The sequence below is a fragment of the Monodon monoceros genome, unplaced genomic scaffold (assembly GCF_005190385.1).
Source record: "Monodon monoceros isolate NGI ecotype Baffin Bay Population unplaced genomic scaffold, NGI_Narwhal_1 Super_Scaffold_13, whole genome shotgun sequence".
NCBI classification, from domain to species: domain Eukaryota; kingdom Metazoa; phylum Chordata; class Mammalia; order Artiodactyla; family Monodontidae; genus Monodon; species Monodon monoceros.
Genome location: NW_021703769.1, coordinates 23,207,932 through 23,229,580, shown reverse-complemented (window position 1 = coordinate 23,229,580; position 21,649 = coordinate 23,207,932). Strand labels below are relative to the sequence as shown.

The window sequence follows — 21,649 nt, the reverse complement described above, 5'->3', positions numbered from 1 at the left end:
AACCCTCCTATGCTGTTGGTGGGAATGTAATTTGGTGAAGCCACTGTGGAGAACAGTATAGAGGTTCCTCAAAAACTAAAAATAGAGTTGCCATATGATCCAGCAATTCCACTCCTGGGCATATATCCGGACAAAACTCTAATTCAAAAGGATACATGTACCCCAATGTTCACAATAGCACTATTCACAATAGCCAAGTCATGGAAGTGACCTAAATGTCCATCAACAGATGAATGGATAAAGAAGATGTGATATACATATACAATGGAATATTACTCAGCCATAAGAAAGAATGAAATAATGCCATTTGCAGCAACATGGATGGACCTAGAGATTATCATACTAAGTGAAGTAAGTCAGAAAGAGAAAGACAAATACCATATATCACCTTTATGTGGAATCTAAAATACTGCACAAATAAACTTATTTATGAAACATAAACAGACTCACAGACATAGAGAACAGACTTGTGGTTGCCAAGGGAATGGGGGGGTAGGGGAGAGATGGATTGGGAGTTGGGGATTAGCAGATGCAAACTATTATATATAGAATGGATACACAACAAGGTCTTACTGTACAGCATGGGGAACTATATTCAGTATCCCGTGATAAACCATAATGGAAAAGAATATGAAAAAGAATATATATATATATATATATATACACACACACATATCTGAATATATGTGGATATATATATATATTTATATATGAATCCCTTTGCTGTACAGCAGAAATTAACACAACATTGTAAATCAATTACACTTCAATAAAATAAATATTTTAAAAAATTATCAAAAAGAAAATCATCATGCCTGACTTCCATCTCCAGTAATATCATGAGCTAGGAATTAAGACCTACCTCTCACTAAAACCAACTAAAATGACTTGAAAAAATATTTTTAAATATTTATTAAAGGCAGTGGTGAGATAATAAGAATGAAGAATTATCATACTAAGCCCTGAATGAAGACAGGAATCCAGGGAAGTTAACAGAGCATTTCAGCAGCTTTTGCCACAAGGGCATTTGCCAAACCTGGCAACCCTGAGCTTTTCATGACCTGGCAGTGAGTAAAAACAATATAAAGAGCTCAGATACCATTCAGAACAGGAGTCTCATAGGAGACATCTCCCCTCCTTAAAAACTAGAACCCCAGAGAATCACACCTTCAGGATAAAGATAAACCATAATGGAACCTGCCCCACTTTCTCACATCCAGTGATCAACAAAGAGAGTTGTCTGGCTGAGTGTAGTGGAAGTTGGAAATTGTCCTTGAAAAGAATAACCACAAGCCAGTTTTTTTCACTGTGCCTGGGTGTTGCTAAACATCAAATTTCAGTTTAAGGTGATCAAGGGCAGAAGCAAAGTCATATGTTTTCCGGAAGAATGTACCTTTATTCCAGGACTCAAAGAAGTCCCACAAATAATTTTTTGAGGAAACTATAATGAATAGTTCACAGTTTAAAGCAACTAAGCAGAGAAGGAAACAACCATGAGGAAGTATCAGCAGAAACAGAGAGTGAAAACAAACCCCCCAAAACTGACTACTGGAATCATCTGACATTATAAAAACAGCTCTGCTTACTATTCTTAAATGAAACAAAAGACAAACCTGATAAATACTGGGAATAATAAACAGTGAAAAATAACACAGCGGATTTGAATAAAAAAGAACTTACAGAAATTAAAAGTGCAGGGACTTCCGTGGTGGCTCAGTGGTTAAGAATCCACCTGCCAATGCAGGGGACAGGGGTTCAAGCCCTGGTCCAGGAAGATCCCACATGCTGCAGAGCAACTAAGCCCGTGCACCACAGCTACTGAGCCTGCGCTCTAGAGCCTGCGAGCCACAACTACTGAGCCTGTGTGCCACAACTACTGAAGCCCACATGCCTAGAGCCGGTGCTCATCAATAAGAGAAGCCGCCACAATGAGAAGTCCGCACACCGCAACGAAGTGTAGCACCCGCTCACCACAACTAGAGAAAGCCCACGTGCAGCAACGAAGACCCAACGCAGTCAAAAATAATTAATTAATTTTAGAAAAACAAAACAAAGCAAAAAAAATGTGCAATGATTGAAATGAAAAATTCAACAGAGGAACTTATACAACCTCTTGATTTTCAATTAAAAAGCCAAAGCAATTCAACAGGAAAAAGAAATCTTTTCAACATATGGTGCTAGACTATCTCAATGTCCATATTTTAAAAATAGGATTTTGACCCATATGTTACACCATATGCAAAGACTAACTTGAGAACAGTCAGAGACCCAAATGTAAAATCTAAAACCATAAAACTTTTAGGAGACTATCTTTATTCTCCTAAAAGCATAGGAGAATATCTTTGTGGCTTGGAGGTAGTAAAATTTTCTTACACAGGTAACAGAAAACAGAAAAATTAGTTAAAGTAGACTTCATCAAAACTCTCTGGAGATATTATTTATTTTAGCCTCTACTGTTCTTTTATACAAAACTCCAGGTACCTAATGAAAAATTATAAGAATAGGAAAAGCAAAAAATGTGACCCATGGTCAAGACAAGAATAATCAATAGAAGTAGACCCACAGATAACCCAAATGTTGGAATTATTAGAAAGCGCTATTAAAATAACTGTGATAAAAATTCTAAAGGGTCTAGTGGGAAAAGTACAGAGTTTAAAGTGGATAATTTCAACAAACATAAGAAAACTGGAGCCAGATGGAAATAATTGAATTAAAAAATGTGATTGGAGGCTGCAATATACCACTTTCAATAGTGGATAGAACACCTATACAGAAGATCATTAAGGAACCAGAGGACTTGAACAACATTATAAACCAACTAGACCTAACAGAGATATATAAACAATGCATCCAACACAGCAGAATACACATTCTTCTCAAATGCACATAGAACATTCTCCAGGATAGACCATATAGGTCACAGAACAAGTATAATACATTTTAAAAGACTGAAATCATACAAAGTATCTTTTTTTGACCAAAGTGGAATGAAACTACAGATCAATAATAGAAAGAAAACTAGAAAGATCACAAATGTGTGAAAATTAAACAACACACTCTTAAACACTTCATCAAAGAAGAAATCACAGAGGAAATTAGAAAATACTTATAGGTGAATGAAAATGAAAATGTAACAGCAAAACTTATGATATGCAGCAAAGATAGGGCTCAGAGGAAAATTTATAGCTATAAATGCCTACATAAAAAGAAGAAAGAGGGTCTTCCCTGGTAGCACAGTGGTTAAGAACCTGCCTGCCAATGCAGGGGACACAGGTTCCATCTCTAGCCCAGGAAGATCCTACATGTCGCAGAGCAACTAAGCCCATGAGCCACAACTACTGAGCCTGCGCTCTAGAGCCCGTGCTCTGCAACAAGAGAAGCCACGACAAAGAGAAGTCCACCTACTGCAACAAAGAGTAGCCCCCGCTTGCCTCAACTAGAGAAAGCCCATGTGCAGCAACCAAGACCCAACACAGCCAAAAATAAAAACAAATAAATAAATAAATTTATAAAAAAAAAAAGAAGAGAAAGATCTCAAGTCAATAACTAAACTATATACCCTGAGGAATTAGAAAAAGAAGAGAAAACTCAACCCTAAGCTAGCAGAAGGAAGTAAACAAAGATTAGAGTGGAGAAAAATAAACTGGAGAATAGAAAAACAAAAGACTCAATGAAACCAGAAGTTGGTTCTTTGGAAAAATCAACAAAATTGATGAGCCTTTAGCTAGACTGACAAAGAATAAAAGAGACAAGATACAAATACCTAAAATCAGAAATGAACATGAGGGGCTTCCCTGGTGGCACAGTGGTTAAGAATCCGCCTGCCATTGCAGGATACACGGGTTTGAGCCCTGGTCCGGGGAGATTCCACATGCCGCAGAGCAACTAAGCCCGTGTGCCACAACTACTGAGCCTGTGCTCTAGAGCCCACGAGCCACAACTACTGAGCCCACATGCCACAGCTACTGAAACCCGCACACCTAGACCCCATGCTCAGCAACAAGAGAAGCCACCGCAATGAGAAGCCTGCGCAACGAAGAGTAGCCTCGCTCGCAGCAACTAAAAAGAAAGCCCACTCTCTCTCTCTCTCTCTCTCTTTTTCTCTCTTACTCCTCTTCCTCTTTCTCTTTCTTCTCTTTCTCTTTCTCTTTCTCTGCTATGTGAGGACACAACAAGAAAGCAACCATCTGCAAGCCAAGAAGAGAGCTCTCACCAGAGCCCAACCACGCTGGCACCTTGACCCCAGACTTCAAGCCTCTGGGTTAATGATGAAAAGTTTGGAAACTTCTGATCCATTTTCATGTTCCTGCTTCGAGAAGTGCAGGGAGCAGCTTTCAGATGGAAAAAGTTGCCACGAGGACCAGAAGTAGAATAAAGGCATTTATGTAAAAAAAAAAAAAAAAAAAAGGAAAGCCCGCGCACAGCAACAAAGACCCAACACGGCCAAAAATAAATTAATTAATTTTTTTTAAAAAAGAAATGAACATGAGAACATTGCTAGAAACATAAAATTTATCTAAACTGACTCAAGGAGAAATAGAAATCTCAACAGACAAAACAAGAGATTGAATTAGTAATCAAAAACCTCCCAACAAAGAAAAGCTCAGGACCAAATGGCTTCACTGGTGAATTCTACCAAACATTTAAAGAAGAATTAACACCAATACTTCTCAAGCTCTTCCCAAAAACAGAAAAGGAAGGAACACTTCCTATTTCATTCTGTGAGGCCAGCGTTACCCTGATATGAAAAACACACAAAGACACCATAAGAAAAGAAAATTACAGAATAGTATCCTTTATGAATATAGATATATCCCTTAGGAATAAGTTCTGAACAAAATATTGGCAAACTGAATCCAACATGGATTATATACCATGACCAAGTGGGATTTATCTCAGGAATGCTAGAGAGGTTCAACCTAAGAAAATCAATCAATGTAATTTATCACAATAATAGAACAAAGGGAAAAAACACAAATGAGTATCTCAACTAATGCAGAAAAGGCATCTGACAAAATTCAACATCCTTTCATGATTAAAAAAAAATACATACTCAGAAAACTAAGAACAGAAGTTAACGTCCTCAACCTGATAAAGGGCATTTATGAAAAACCCACAGCCAACATCATACTTAATAGTGAAAGAATGAAAGCTTTTCCTCCAAGATTAAGAACAAAACAAAATGGAAAATTACAATTTTGGAAAAAAAGTATCTCTTGTATCAGCCATTGTAAGCTTGACAGCTTCCCAACACTTAAAGATTTTTCTAATGAGATTTGTGATGATATTAACGAATGTGATTTCTTAATACTGTATAATGAAATGCATGAACATTTGGAAAGTATGCATAATTCAGGGAAGCAAATTTCCAAACGACCTATGTATGATGATTCAAAGTCATTCAAGGATAATAGATCCATTCAAAGTGCAAGACAGACCAATGGATTTTAATATAACAGAGTATAAAAATTCTTTGCCAGATATTTGCAAAAAATGTAAAGCAATATCGTTGTTCTCACTACATTTTTTGTTTTGGAGAATTTACTTAGTTTTCTTTTTTTTTTTTTTTTTTTTTTTTGCAGTACGCGGGCCTCTCACTGTTGTGGCCTCTCCTGTTGCAGAGCACAGGCTCCGGACGTGCAGGCTCAGCGGCCACGGCTCACGGGCCTAGCCGCTCCGTGGCATGTGGGATCTTCCCGGACCGGGGCACAAACCTGTGTCCCCTGCATCGGCAGGCGGACTCTCAACCACTGTGCCACCAGGGAAGCCCCTATACTTATTTTTCTAAAAATATATTTATGTTTCCCTATATAAATATACAAAAAAAATGTAATAGGTTTACTATTGTTATTTTAAATGAATTAATAAATAATTTTTTATTTCTATGGTTTTAAATTTTTTCAGTTTTAGTTTATATAATAGGGAATATCAGTAGATACATCTATATAAACAAAAGCTCATTTGGGTCCCCAGTAATTACTCTAAGGCTGTAAAGGAGTCCTGAGACCAAAAAAGTTTGAGAATCACTGCCCTAGAGACTCTTCCACTTACATCCAGGACATGTATAAAAATAGTCTTGGAAACATTGTTTCTAATCACCATGCGTTGGAATCAACACACATATCCATCAGTAGTGGGATGGATAAGTGAATTATAGTATAGTCATACAGTGGAATATTATACAGCAATGAAAATGGACAAATTACAGCTACATACAATAAACATAATATTAAGCTTTAAAAAAAGCAAAATAATATAAACAGTATTATACAAAGTTTGAAAAATAGTGAAACTAACCTATATTATTTCAGGAGGCGTATTTAAATCAGAAAATGTTTTTAAATGTCAGCTGACAACAGAAGGTTTTCATTCCAAATAAGTAAAGTAATTTTGGGACCTCCCTGGTGGAGAAGTGGTTAAGAATCCACCTGCCAATGCAGGGGACACGGGTTTGAGCCTTGGTCTGGGAAGATTCCACATGCTGTGGAGCAACTAAACCCGTGTGCCACAACTACTGAGCCTGCCCTCTGGAGCCCATGAGCCACAGCTACTGAGCCCGCGTGCCTAGAGCCCATGCTCCGCAACAAGAGAAGCCCCCACAGTAAGAAGCCCGCACACCGCAACGAAGACCCAATGCAACCAAAAATTAATTAATTAATTAATTTTTCTAAAAATTAAAAAAAAAAATCTTGCACTAAAATTCACTTTAATAAGGTCTCTATTCTGTATCTCCTTCCACTACTCTGCCTTCCAGCTGCGCCTTTGCACATGCCGTCCATTCTTTCATACTTGCCAAACTCCAACGTGCCCTTCGAGATCTGAGACCAATATCCAGACTCCTCACTGTTTGACCCTGAGGACATATTGGCCCCAGGGATCCAAACTTTCTGTGCCTTTGGGAATGACTGAGCTTCAGAGTGGGGCAGAACTGGCTTTGAATTCTAGCTCTGACACTTAACCAGTTATGACATGGTGGATCAGTCACTTTCCCTCTCTAAGCCTCAGTTTCTGCGCCTGTCAAATGGGGTAACATGTTCCCAAGGCTGTTGAGTCACACTAGGTAATACAGGCAGATGCTTAGCCAAGGAAGCTTTCTATAAACGTGAACTTCCTTTACCCTTCCCGTGTGTTGTGTTCAGAGCTTCAAACCAGGAAAGTCATGCCAAGGAAATGTCCTCTCAGACCTTCTTCCAAAGAGATCTTGCATGTTCCCTGTATCCCTGCTGGGCCCTACAATGTACATCGTCACCCTTAGCTACTCCAAATGGAGCTTAGTCCTATGCTCAGAGCAACAGGTCCCATGGCCTGGTATCAATCCACAGGACAAATGTTAGGTCACCCCTGCCCAAAGACCTCCGGTAGGCTTAGAAGAAAGGGTATTCAGGGTGAGGAAATGGGTGGGTGAGGCATTACCCCCTGGGCCAGGAAGCGCAGTTTCACCAGGAGCTTCTTGGCCAGTGCCACCTTCTCTTGCACGTTGCCCTGTCTCAGGCCCCAAAGGAGCCGCAGTCCTTGCTTTGCCAACAGGTTCTGAAAGGGCAGGAAGAGAACATGAGTGGAGGGTCCCTGCTGGGTGCCCCTGATCCCCCTTCCCCAGACTGTACCAGGCTAAACGCCAGCTGTTTCCCTTGGCATCTGCATAGATCCAGCGCGTTGGGCCGAGTCATTGTCCTGTGCTCAGCACCGTGGCAAAACTGTCTGCAAGAGCAGTAGCGGGCGTGGCAGGTGGGAATCAAAGGAGAGAACACTGACCCTTAGGGGCCACCTCCCTCAGAGCGGGCCTCCCATGCCCAGCCTCCGTCACAGCTCCTCTCAGTCTTGTTCTCAAGGAGGCATCCTTCCTCAGCCAAGGATGGATTCTATATTTGAACCACTCCCCAACTCATCAAGGCCAGCCTCACTTTGGAGACCCAGAATGTCCTAGCATTTAACTATTTACTGCCCTGGCTACTCAAAGTGTGGCCCAGGCCCAACAGCATTGGTATTACCTACTTAGAAACGTAGAATCTCAGCCCCACCCCAGACCTGCTGCATCAGAAATCCGCATTTTTATACTTGGAGGATTCAAATGCATGTTAAAGGCTCACATGGGCTGTACTTGACAGTTCCAACACTGACCAAAGATAGTTCAAACATTACATGCTCAAACCAAGTGCATGAGTTCCAATGACTGCCCCAGGCCCCCACCTTGAAAGCGAACCCTGCTTCACTTCAAAACTTCCAAGTCATCCTTCACTGCTCTTTCTTTCACTCACATTCCACATCGATCCCATCAGCATATCATTTAGGCTCTACTTTCAAAATGTATTCAAAATCTGACCACTTTCCCCCTTTTCCAGGACCACCCTAGTCCAAGCCACCATCACTTCTCGCCAGGATTATTGCAACACCCTCCTAGCTGTTCTCACCACGTCCACTCTTACCCTCTCTCCTACGGAATATTCTCAATATAGCATCCAGAATGAGCTTTTCAGTGCTTTCCAGACCATTTCACTCCTCTCCAGAAGTTTCTCATCTCAGAGTTAAAAATAAAATTCCGGGCTTCCCTGGTGGCGCAGTGGTTGAGAGTCCGCTTGCCGATACAGGGGACACGGGTTCGTGTCACGGTCTGGGAAGATCCCACATGCCACGGAGCGGCTGGGCCCGTGAGCCATGGCCGCTGACCCTGCGCGTCTGGAGCCTGTGCTCCGCAACGGGAGAGGCCACAACAGTGAGAGGCCCGTGTACCGCAAAAAATAAAATAAAATTCCTTTTTTTAAAAAATTTATTTATTTTATTTTTGGCTGCGTTGGGTCTTCATTGCTGCACGCGGGCTTTCTTTAGTTGCGGGGAGAGGGGATACTCTTCATTGCGGTGTGCGGGCTTCTCATTGCGGTGGCTTCTCTTGTTGCGGAGTACGGGCTCTAGGCGCACAGGTTTCAGTAGCAGCGGCACATGGGCTCAGTAGTTGTGGCTTGGGGGCTCTAGAGCGCAGGCTCAGTAGTTGTGGTGCATGGGCTTAGTTGCCCCGTGGCATGTGGGATCTTCCCAGACTAGGGCTTGAACACGTGTCCCCTACATTGGCAAGCGGATTCTTAACCACTGTGCCACCAGGGAACCCCCCAAATAAAATTCTTTAAATGGCCTAGAAGGCCCTACATGCTCTGTTTCTCTTTATCTCCCTGTCTTCACCAAATATTACTCTCCCCTCACACACAGCCCTACAGTCACACTGGCCTTTTTGCTGCTCCCTGAATACGCCAAGCCCGTTACTACCTCAGCACCTTTGTATTAGCTGCTCCCTCTGCTGGAATGTCAGGCCCCTAGATCTTTCCATGGCTCACTCTTCCCTTCTTCATTCAGGTCTTTGCTCAAATGTTATCTCTTCACAGACCTTCCCAGGTCATCCCCTCTAAACAGTCCCTGCTACTTTCTCCACCCTCATACTCTGCTTTATCCATCTCTCCAAATAGAATGTAAGGCATGGGGCTTCCCTGGTGATGCAGTGGTTAAGAATCTGCCTGCCAATGCAGGGGACACGGGTTCGAGTCCCAGTCTGGGAAGATCCCACATGCCGCAGAGCAACTAAGTCCATGTGCTACAACTACTGAGCATGCACTCTAGAGCCCATGAGCCACAACCACTGAGCCCATGAGCCTAGAGACCATGCTCCACAATAAGCCCGCACACCGCAACAAAGAGTAGCCCCCACTCACCACAACTAAAGAAAGCCTGCGCACAGTAACGAAGACCCAATGCAGCCAAAAATAAAAATAAATAAATTTATTTTTAAAAATACATTTAAAAAAAAGAAAGTAAGGCATGGCGGGGACTTCATTTTGATTACCACTGTAAGCTCAGGGCCTGGCACCTAATAGATGCTCAAAAAATATTTGTCAGGTAAAGTAAAATGATTTTTGAAACATGATATTTTGGTCCCTTTTTGACCCCTAATGATGTCTTAACTTTTTATTATGGAAATTTTCAAAAATATATAAAATAAGTGACTCCAAGGATTTTTCACCTAATACTGCTCCCAGAGCTTATCCTTTTAACTTACTAATGCTCTTTGCTCCAAGACTTCTATTGGCAGAAATAATCTGACATAAAATAACACAAAATAAAACTGACAAGAGTCAAAACTGTACCTATTTAAATGTCAATTATACCTCAATTAAAAAAAAAAACTGCACTTATTGGGACTTCCCTGGTAGTCCAGTGGTTAAGACTCTGTGCTCCCAATACAGAGGGCCCGGGTTTGATCCCTGGTCAGGGAACTAGATCCCTCATGCCGCAACTAAAGATCCCACATGCCACAACTAAAAAAAAAAAAAAAAAATCCTGCATGCCACAACGAAGATCTCACACGCGGCAACAAAGATCCTGCATGCCACAACTAAGACCAACCTCAGCCAGATATATAAATAAATAATAAATAAAAACTGCACTTATTAACATTTGCTATTGATTAAAAATTGACAGAAGAGGGGCTTTCGTGGTGGCGCAGTGGTTGAGAGTCCGCCTCTCAATGCAGGGGACACGGGTTCGTGCCCGGGTCCGGGAAGATCCCACATGCCTCGGAGCGGCTAGGCCCGTGAGCCATGGCTGCTGAGCCTGTGCGTCCGGAGCCGGTGCTCCGCAACGGGAGAGGCTGCAACAGTGAGAGGCCCGCGTACCGCAAAAAAACAAAAAAAAATGGACAGAAGAAAAAAAATCTTCTTGACAAGATTTAGATCCACAAAATTGGATTCAGGGAAATTAGATCCAGTAGAAATAACAGCACCCCCACACACCCACACACACACAGATCACACTGGATAAAGCTATAAGAAGTGAAATACAGGGACTTCCTTGGCGGTCCAGTGGTTAAGACTCTGTGCTTGCACTGTAGGGGGCACGGGTTCAATCCCTGGTTGGGGAACTAAGATCCCGCATGCCATGCAGCCAAAAGAGAAAAAAAAATTTTTAATAAATAATAATGCTGTTTTTTAAAAAAGATGAAATATGATTTGAACAGATCTTTCATTGAAAGTTCCCTGACAAGGAATAATTTTAGTAATAAAATAATTTCAGTAAAGTGAAAATGGAAAGAGTTTAATTGCACCTTATAGACAATCAAGCAAGGAATTAAATTGGATTAAAGTTTGTTGCTCTTTTGGAGACATAGAGAATGTAGACAGAGAAGAGAGCCTTACAATGAAGCCCTAAGACATACCCATATGAACATTTGGAACATTCAGAGGTAAAGAAGATAGAGAGCGAGCAAAAGAGATGAGAAGGAATGGCCAGGGAAGCCGAAGGAAAACCAAGGGTATGGAAATCAACACCAGAGTCTTTCAAGAAGGAGGGTGGGGTCAACTGTGTCCACTGATACTGAAAGGTTGAGTAAGATGAGGACAGAAAAGTGACCAACAACCAAGTCCTTGGCTGAGTCCTCCTCTTTGACCCTCCCTCTAAATGCTGGAGCTTGCCAGGTCCTTAGATTTGTTTGCTTGTTTGGGTTTTTTTTGGCCTCGCCGAGCAGCATGTGGACCAGGGATCGAATCCAGGCCCCCTGCCTTGGAAGTGCAGAATCTTAACCACTGGACCACCAAGGAAGGAAGTCCAGATTTTTCCTTTTTTTTTTTTTTTTGTTCCCTAGGTGATCTTATCCAATCCCATCTACATATTAACACCCCGCAATTTTACATTTCTAGCCCTGAACTCTCCCCAGAGCTCAACTCCTATAGCTAACAGCCTGGCAGACATATCTATTTAGAAGTCTAACAGGCATATATCTCAAAGTTAACATGTCCAGGGACTTCCCTGGTGGCTCAGTGGTTAAGAATCCGCCTGTCAGTGCAGGGCACATGGGTTCGAGCCCTGGTCCGGGAAGATCCACATGCCGCAGAAGAACTAAGCCCATGCACCACAACTACGGAGCCTGTGCTCTAGAGTCCGTGAGCCACAACTACTGAGCCTGAGTGCCACAACTACTGAAGCCCGCGTGCCTAGAGCCCGTGCTCTGCAGCAAGAGAAGCCACCCAATGAGAAGCCCGGGAACCGCAACAAAGAGTAGCCTCCGCTTGCCGCGACTAGAGAAAAGCCCGCACGCAGCAACAAAGACCCAAGGCAGCCAAAAATAAAAATAAATTAAAAAAAAAAAAAAGTTAACATGTCCAAAAAGGGGCTTCTGATATCCCCTCCACTCCCATCAGAACTTCTCCTTCTCTTGTTTTCCATAGCTCAGCAAATAGCACCATCTACATAGCTGTGCAAGTCAAAATCTTGGGAGTCATTCATGACTCTCCTCTGCACATTTTCCTCCTCCCCTAAGCCTATTCATTAGCCAGTCCTGAGGTGTCACTTCCAAAGTCTCAACTGCTCTTGAATTCATTCCCGTCACCCTGTATCCACTGCAACCACCCTAGGTTCATTTCATCATTATTGGTCACCTGAATTATTACAATGCCCTCTATAGTACTCTCTCTGCTTCCTCTCATATCATCCCTCCCACACTGATCCTTTTTAAGGATAAATTAGAGCATATCCCTTCTCTTTTCAAAACCTTCAGTGGCTCCTCATTTCACTCAAAGAAGAAGCCAAGGCCGCTACAATGGCCTGTGTGACTCCCACATGCCTCTCCCCACTATCATCCTCCTTTCCCCCCACACCCTCCAGCCTCAGCTACTCTGTTCACTCTGCTGCACTCACACTGGTCCCTTGCTCTTCCTCAAACACACCAGGCATGCTTCACCTCAGTGCCTTTGCACATGCTGTCCTTGCTGCCTGGAACACCCTTACAGACATGGCTTTCTCCTTTATCTTCTTAATGTCAACATCACCATGGCCTCCCCTTGCCACCTTTTCTAAAATTGCAATGTCTCTCTGAAATACTTCCTTGCTTTATTTTCTCCCTAACACTATCCTTATCATACTTCTTATATTTCTGCCTTGTTGTTTACATGTTTATTATCTGTGTCTCCATTCAGCCTCCACCCCCACAAGAAGGTAAGTTCCAGAAATCTTTGCGGGCAAGAATGCTTATTCACTGTTATTCTTGTGCCTAAAACAGTGTCTGGCATAGTCAGTCTTATAAATATTAGTGAGTAAATGGATAAACAACCCTTTTGAGAAGAGGATCAGAAAAACACTGAAGTACCTGGAGCAGGTTATGGAATCCAGGGCAGTGAAGGTCAAAGATGGAAGTGACTAGAACAAATATATGTGGTTACAGTAATGACCTGGTAACTAGGGACCAGTTGATGCTGCAGGAGAGAAAGTGGACAATTGCAGAGCTAATTCTTCCAGTAGGTGAGAGGAGATGAAATCAGGATCACAGCTGTGGCTTTGGGAGGAGGTCACCTCCTCTGCTGTAGCAGGAAAAGAAGGAGAGCAGATGGTTGCAGAAGCTGGCAAGACAGTAGACTGGATGGAGGAAGGTGAGGCTTCTATTTTCTCCATGAAGTAGGAAAGGAAGTCATTAGCTGGAAGGAGTGTGGAGGAACAGAGCAGGGGAATCTGAGGAGAGAGGGAAATGCATAAGCCTATAGGAGCTCGGCAAAGGGAGTTTATTGGAGGGGAGTGGCCTAACCCCCAATAATTTCTATCAAGTTCCCTCAACAATCATCTCCTCATTCTTCTGTACAGTGCTGAGCAAACGCAGTTTCCAGAGCCCTTGGGTCCAGACAGCCATCATGAGTTTCCCTCACCCTGGAGTTGGCAGCAAGGAGGGGGAGGCTCTCAGCTCACCTGCTCCCAGCCACCAGCTCTTCCAGTGCCTGCTTCAGCCGTGTGCAGGTCCCGGAAGTGGGGCTGCGCTGCAGACTCTCAACCTCCTGCAGCCCCGGGTCCTGCGGCACCAGGTGAGAAGGTCAGACTCCGACCTCTTTTACACCACACCCTCATCCCGAGGCCCCGCCCACTCACAACTGCACCTCTTGGCCCCACCCTTTGACTCCAACTTGTTCTCTGTTCAGTTTTTCAAGCCCTCTGCTGGCTCCGCACCTTTCTAAGCGGAGCTAGGTCGCGAGCATGGGGTTTGCAGTCGGGGGCGGGACCCAGGGCAGAGAGGGCCCAGGCAGAGGCTGCACGCGTCGGCCAGATGCGCTCACCCGCCCCGCCCGGATGCGAGATCTGCCTCAGGTCCAGCAAGTGCGTGGCGAGGGCCACATCGACCAGGGGCGCGTCGTCCCGTAGCTGCAGACGAAGGCGGCGCATCAGCGGGGGCAAGAGCTCCACGAAGCTCAGCTGCTCGTTCCACTCGGGCGCCGTCGCCTCGCCGCGCAACGACGTCTCGCCCTGAGCGCGGCGGCGAAGACAGACGGAGAGGGGTCAGCGCGGATCAGGGCCTAGGCCTCCGCCGAGTGAGGACGAGAGGGACTTACCTGCTGCCCCAGGAAAGACACCCGCACATAGGGGTCCATGAGGACGCGCTGGTCGTGCAGGGCGCAGGCCAGGCTGCCCAGCAGGCCGGGGCGCAGCGCCGGAAGCCCCTCGGCGCGGTACACACGCACTCGCAGCCGCGCCCACGGCCTCTCCGCTGCCACCCGACGCGGCAGCAGTAGGTTCCTAAGGGAGCCGGGCGCTGAGGGTCCCAGAAGCCCGAGGCTCGGCCCCTCCCCGTCTCCGCATCCCGGACGCCACGCCCCGTCCTAGTCTCCCCTCCCCATCTCACCCCAGCTCACTTCTCGATGTCCGAACTGTGGCCAGGGCCCGGGGGTGGCAGCGGAGGGGCCAGGTCCCCGCGCGCCCTCACGGACAAAGTGACCTTGACGAAACCTTTGGTCCCGGCGCGTGTATCCCGGGAGTCGTGCAGAGAAGCCCATTTCTGATAGAAGTGGCCATATGGGGACGGAGGAGCAGACCAGGGGTCAGGGGAGACCGGTGGGATGCGCAGGGTGGTCGTGGGGCTGCGATCCGAGTGCTGGACAACGGCCGGGGTTCAAGTCCAGCTCAGGAAGGAGGAGCGGCAGTGCGTGGAGGTCAGACGTCGGAAGAGATTGCTGTCTCACAAGTTAGTACACTGGGCTTAGGGCCCAGAGGTTCAGCTTCCCTTGTCCGTGCAGAGGAGTCTCAGTGAGGGGAGGGTTCAGTACCTGGCTGGTCGAAGATAATGCCCAGGTCCATCCTGAAGGTGCCTATCCGGGTGGCCATAAAGGGGAGGGTCTACGAATGGAAAGTCTGGGGAAAGGTGGCGTTAGTCCTGGAGCTTCGGCATCTCCCCTTCTCTGACGGAAACCTCTCACCCCTACCCGCCTCACCGTGATCTCCAGCAGCAAGTCCTGGAGGTGAAGCCGGGTCTCATGAAATTCAAACAAGAAGTACTGGGTTGAAATGGGGAAGCGAGAGAAGTGAGAGAAGGTTATACGTGAAGGGTTCACGCCAGGTGGTCCCTGCCTCTGGCAAAGAGAACGCTCTCCTTCCCCACCCTTCCTCACCACCACCGCCCGCAACTCGGAGACCACACCTCTTTGCACCCTTTCCCGCAAAGAGACCTTAGCTTCAGGCCCGCCAATAGGCTCGCTTCCACCTAGGCTACGCCCCCTCCACACAGTTCTTATCCTGGGTCCCGCCCATTCCCTCAGGCTCCCCCTTCCTTGGTTGCACCCACTTCGTTGAAGAAGGGGCAATTTGTCCCGCGCTGCGTGGCGGTCACTCGGCGTTGCTCCCCAACGCGCACGGCCACATAGGGATTAATGTTGACTCCCACCAGCTTCCGGGCCTCGGGCACCGTGACCCCCACCTAAAGGATGGGGAAGGAGGAGAAAAGGAAGCTAAGCCTGCCTCGGTACGAGGGAAGAACGGGTGTGGAGGACGGGTGGTATTCCCCAAGGGTTCAGGCCTGGAGGGGGAGCGGTACCTGGAAGTCCTGGGCCCTGGATACCTGGAAGGGATCCCCGCGGGCCAGGCCCCGAGCTCGGCTGCGGAGAGGCTTACAGTCAGCTCTCACTTCACTTCCTCCCCTCCACCCCGCCGTCCACACACACACCCTTGCTTGGCGCTGGCGATAAGATCTCTCCCTCTGAAGATTCTGAGTCCTTCTAGCCTTATCTTGCCTCCATCTCAGTCCTACACTCAGAATTTGACTCATTCCTGGAGCCCTAAAACCATGCATTCATTCAACAAAGATTGAATGAGCACCTTCTATGTACCAACACTGTTCTAGGCACTGGAACACTGCAGTGAACAAAGGAGGCAACATTCCTTGCCCTCAACAGGATTTCATCACTTTCATGGGTTCCAGAGGCCATGTGTGAGCCAGTGTAACTGTGTGTGAATGTAGCTGTGTCTATGCCTAGGAATGAATGACCCTTGACCCCAGGATATCCACTCCCCCACCCATACCCTGAGACCATGTGTTTGTGAGGGTGGACAGGCACAGGCCTGCATGTATGAGCGAGTGAGGTTGACACACTGCTAGGCTATGGGAGCAGGTGCTCAGTGGGTACAAGTTACCTCTTGAGGGGGCTGAACGCGACGCCAGAAAGCTCCACATCAGGCTTGTCATCCAGCTCCAGCTCCAGCTTGTTGTCCTCATCGCCCTGCTGACCTACTCCTCAAGCTAGCCTGCGGCCCAATGCCACTGCCCACCGCTCCAGCCGGGCCTCCCCAGGCCTCACAGGAAAGGCCGTCAAGGAACATGTCTTGGACTTATCACCCATCTCTGGGCACCCATCTCTGACTTCCCTGACTCTAGGACCCACCCCTGCCCCTTGGTCTGACCCCTAACCTGGGAAACCTCTAGTTCCAGAATTGACCCCTGATTCTAAGACTGACTTCTCACCCTGGAATTGGTCCAGTACTGATCCCAGACCCAGGGACTGACCCCACATCACTGGCTCCCAATCCCAAGACTGACCCTGTAATCCCAGGTCATCCCCACATACTTACTCCAGCTCCTGGAAGCCCACATTGGGAATGATCAGCTCTGAGCTGGGAGAAGGAGAAATGACAGGAGAGGGCCATGCCTGACTACAGAGCTACAACCTGGGCAGCACGGGTCCAAGGGTCACCATATCCAGCAGATCCACAGTGGAATTGGGTACCACTTCTCTCTTACCAAGGCCTGCCTGGGCCTTGGTTAGGTGGGTGGGAGAGTTACCTGTCCCGAATGGGTGCTCCAAAGTCCTCTTCTGCCCAGGCTCCAGTTTCACCCTCTGGGGGCTGGTACTTCAGGTCAAGTTCCACCTGGACCTAGAACCAGATACACAGTAGGCCTTGGGCCCCTCAAACTACCCTGATGCTAAGAAAAGCCCAAAGACAATGCCTTTTACTCCACCTATAAACAGAAACCCTCCTGGCCTGCATCTCTGATGACTTGTGGTCCCTCTATGATCATTAATAATAGTGAGTACTCATAAGCTATCAACGGTTTCCCTGGTGGCGCAGTGGTTGAGACCTCGCCTGCCGATGCAGGGGACACGGGTTCGTGCCCCAGTCCGGGAAGATCCCACGTGCCGCGAAGCGGCTGGGCCCGTGAGCCATGGCCGCTGAGCCTGCGCGTCTGGAGCCTGTGCTCCACAACGGGAGAGGCCCACGTACCACAAAAAAAAAACAAAAACAAAACATAAGCTATCAAGAGCTTACCTGATGCAAGTAACCTCTTTAAGGGGGCCAACACAATTCCAAAATTCTCTCATCGCTCTTGGAAATCCATTAGTGTGGCCTTCACAGCTCTGCGTGATCTGGCCCCTGCCAACATTTCCAGTCCCATCCCTTATGGGGTCTACTCCTGCCCTGCACCCTGGTTATGCCCTCTCAGGGCGCTGGGCTTTTGCATATGCTGGTTCTTCCGCCTGCAACATTCTCTCCTCCCACTTATTTATCACCTATCGTATCCTTCAATTCCAAGCTCAAACATTACTTCCTCAGGGAACCTTTTCTGAACCCCAAATAGGTCACATCCCTCTGTTATACATTCTCCCAGCCCCCTACCAGCTCTTTTGTAACACCAATCGGTGTCAATTTTACATTTATTTGTGTGAATATTTGTTTAATGTTTGCCTCTCTCTTCAGATACGGAGCTCTAAGAGGGCAAGTCCTTATCTGGTTTTGTTCACCACTCAATCGTCATTGCTCAGCACTGCACTTGGCTTATAATCAGAGCTCAGCGAATGACAACAGACTGAATGAAAAGCTGGACATTTTGTACAACTCCACATAAGGTAAGTGAGGAAACAACCTAGAGAAGCGGAATAACTTGTCCAAGTTCTCAGCTGGGAAGTGGTGGACTTGAGATTTGAACCCAGGTTCATTTCTACCAGGCTGTACTGCCCCTCCATGAAACACCAGGAAAATCCAGCCAGGTTCATCTTTGTCCCCTACAGCAGCTGCGCCTGGTACAGGGTCAGGGAGCAGCACGGAGCTCCTTATCTTCCCTTGCCACACAACTCTGGCCCTCAGAGCTGAACCCGAATCTTGGCCTAGGGGCTGTAATGAAAGGCGCCCTGGCTCAGGGGTCTTGTTACCACTCCTGTCTGGGTCTGGGTTTTCCCCCCGGAGAAACGGAACCCTCTATCTAGAGGGACACTCAGGCTTGGGGGTGGCAGGCTGGGGGCTGACGGAACTCACTGGGGACACGCGCAGATTCTCATCCACTAGGGCCTCCTGAAGCACCAAATGCCCTGCAGTCTGTAGCTGCTGCAGGGATATCACCAGCGTCCCCAGAGACCTGGGGGTGTGGCATGAAGCAGAAGAATGACCCAGGAGAATGGTCGCAAGCCACCCCCTACCCCTACTTGCATCCTTGGCTCCCCAGGCCTGCTCACCTGGGGCTGAACACAAGGCTGCAGTTGACCACCTGTACAGACAGTCACTCCCCAGCCAGTGGAGCCTCATAGTGTGGCCAACGGAACAGCTGGGAATTGGAGGAACCTTGTGACACCCAATGCTGGGCTGACACTGACCCCTAATCCAGAGTCTGAAATAGGAGCCAACCCTAAAAACTGAGAGCTAACTCTATGACTGATCTCCTAAACCTGGAACCAACCCTCCCAAACTAGGGCTGATCTGGGGCTAACTACCAATCAAGAACTAATCCCCCCCAGTCTTGATTCTGACTTGCCCAAACTGAGTCTAACCTCTTTAGCCGGAAATCAACCCCACCTCCTGAGACTATACCTCCCAAAGCCAGGAATAAACCTCCCAAACCAAGGATGGACTCATATGGGGCACAGATCAGCTTCTCCCCATCCAGAATCCAACCCCACTGACCTCACCGATATCTGCTTCTTGACCACAGTGAATTCTCCTTGTTTTCTGGATAAAATCTGCTCAGAATTGAATCTAGTCATTTATCAGCTCCTCCCCACGCACACAAAAAAATCATCCCTCCATTCACTCTTGGCCCAGGGTCTAATCCCCCTGGACTCACCCTTAAAGAGACATAGAAGATAGGGAGGGAGGGAAGCAGAGAGCTGGAGACATTGGACTTGGGGAGAAAGGGGACAGGCTGTAGAGATGCCTAGGGATGGGGTGGGGGGCCTGGGGAATGGAGGAACTGGAGCTCTCCAGTTCCAAAAATTCTCAGAGCACCCCTACAAACCTCACCTCGAAAGCTGAGCCTCACCTGTAGGTCATGGGTGCCCGGCAGCCCTGTCAGTCACCGCACACACACCATCAGAGCCATTGTCCCAGGGCCAATGGCTCTGCCTCTGCCTGATTGCCCTCCTGCCCGCTTGCCCTCCTGCCCACCTGCCCACCCACCTGAATCGCCTCTGACTCACTGGACTCACCCAGCAGGTTCAGCAATCCCTGCCCTTTAGTCAAACACAAAATCAGCAGGCCTGGGGGTCACGGGTAGGGAGGAAGTGGGAAGACAGAGAGATAGGGGTAAGGTCCCTGTGGTCAGCTCAGTCCTCCCTGCCTGCACCAGCTTCAGCCTCCTTCCTGCCTCCTTGTAGGGTGGGAGCTGCGACAGGGTGGGGATGGAGGCAAGGGGAGAGGGCCAGACCCCAGGCTGGTCTCTGCTAGCCTGTGAGGACTCAAGGACATGGGACCTCATGTTGTTCCTTGTTCACTTCACTGTCCTCAGGGTCTGGCACATTGCAAACCCTCAAAACACGGCCCGAATAGATGTATTAATAAATGAATCCCCTAGCTCCCAGCATTAGCATGGAAGCACTCAACACATTTATTGAATTAATGAGTGACTGAATGTGTGTCCCTAGCTTGTACATAGCAGATGTTCAAAACATTTCTTAACCAAAAGCTAGAGGTCCTTCACTTGGGGTTTACTGGTGGTTTACTGGTGAGTACTGAACTCCAGGGCAGGATTTTGGAATTCTAATCTTTGGTCTCAGGAAAATCCTTTCCCCTCTCTGGACCTATTTGCCTAGCTGTGTAATATGCACAGGATGAACTGCACTGCTTTTCAAAGTATGGTCCCTAATCAGGATCACACATGTGGTTGTTAAAAATGCACATTTTGGGCTTCCCTGGTGGCACAGTGGTTAAGAATCCACCTGCCAATGCAGGGGACGTGGGTTCGAGCCCTGGTCTGGGAAGATCCCACATGCCGCAGAGCAACTAAGCCCGTGCGCCACAACTACTGAACCTGTGCTCTAGAGCCCGTGAGCCACAACTACTGAGCCCACGTGCCACAACTAATGAGGCCCACGCGCCTAGAGCTCGTGCTCCGCAACGAGAGAAGCCACCACAATGAGAGGCCTGCGCACCGCAATGAAGAGTAGCCCCCGCTCGCTGCAACTAGAAAAAAGAAAGCCCGCATGCAGCAACAAAGACCCAATGCAGCCAAAAATAAATAATTAATTAATTTTAAAAAAAATGCACATTCTGGGACTTCCCTGGTGGTCCAGTGGTAAAGAATCCACCTTACAATGCAGGGGACGTGGGTTCGATGCCTGGTCGGGGAACTAAGATCCCACATGCCTCCGGGCAATTAAGCCCACATGCCACAACTACTGAGCTCGCGAGCCTCAACTAGAGAAGAGAAAACCCTCGTACCACAACTAGAGGGGAGCCCACGCACTGCAAGGAAGAGCCTGTATGCCACAACTGAGACCTGACACATCCAAAAATAAATAAAATATATAAATAATAAATAAATCTTTTAAAAAATATACATGAAAATTCCTGCACCCACTCTAGAAATGCTAAAGTAATATCTCAAGGTGTGCCTGGGAACCTGAATTTCTATAAGCTGCACTGGTACTATCCTGTTGCACAGCAGGAGTTTGGGAACATCTGGTCTCTTGGCTGTGATCATGTGTGATTCCTCATTCCCTTCTAGGTGACTCAGATGGTCTGATTGTGGGTATGGAGATTGGTGGGTACTGAATTCTCACCCCACAGACCCCTGGTGAATATGGGTCTGGGAGAGGAACCCACAGATCTCTGAGGTCAGAGTTCTCTGGCCTAATGACTAGGATGAGAGGAGGGGCCTGATGGGTTGTAGCGCAAAAGAGACTAAGAAACTAAAAAGACTTTATTGAGAAGTGCTGTGGGTGATCCCTTGCTCCTTAACATTTATTCATTCACAGATATTTGAGCACCTACTACATGCTAGGCCTATCTAGGCGCTGGAGGATACAGTAGTGAACAAAACAAAAATCCCTGCCTTCATAAAGTTTACTGCTGTACTGGGAGTAACAGGTTATGGAAAGAGAGGAAGAAAGGAAAGAAAAGAAAGAAAGAAAGAAAGAAAGAAAGAAAGAAAGAAAGAAAGAAA

General features: G+C 47.0%; 1 protein-coding gene across 1 annotated transcript in view; it reads right to left on the bottom strand.

Annotated features, from left to right (window-relative positions):
- Window positions 1-19,539, bottom strand: part of LOC114894256 (fer-1-like protein 4) — a 46,698-nt gene extending 27,159 nt beyond the window's left edge. The window contains 15 exon segments of the mRNA XM_029220803.1: window positions 7,414-7,530; window positions 7,605-7,698; window positions 13,711-13,811; window positions 13,966-14,259; window positions 14,346-14,529; window positions 14,646-14,806; window positions 15,037-15,149; window positions 15,152-15,284; window positions 15,572-15,703; window positions 15,821-15,881; window positions 16,417-16,575; window positions 16,852-16,893; window positions 17,063-17,154; window positions 18,532-18,631; window positions 19,529-19,539. Of these exon segments, the coding sequence (XP_029076636.1) occupies window positions 7,414-7,530; window positions 7,605-7,698; window positions 13,711-13,811; window positions 13,966-14,259; window positions 14,346-14,529; window positions 14,646-14,806; window positions 15,037-15,149; window positions 15,152-15,284; window positions 15,572-15,703; window positions 15,821-15,881; window positions 16,417-16,575; window positions 16,852-16,893; window positions 17,063-17,154; window positions 18,532-18,631; window positions 19,529-19,539 (1,794 nt within the window).
- Window positions 19,540-21,649: the final 2,110 nt, after the last annotated feature.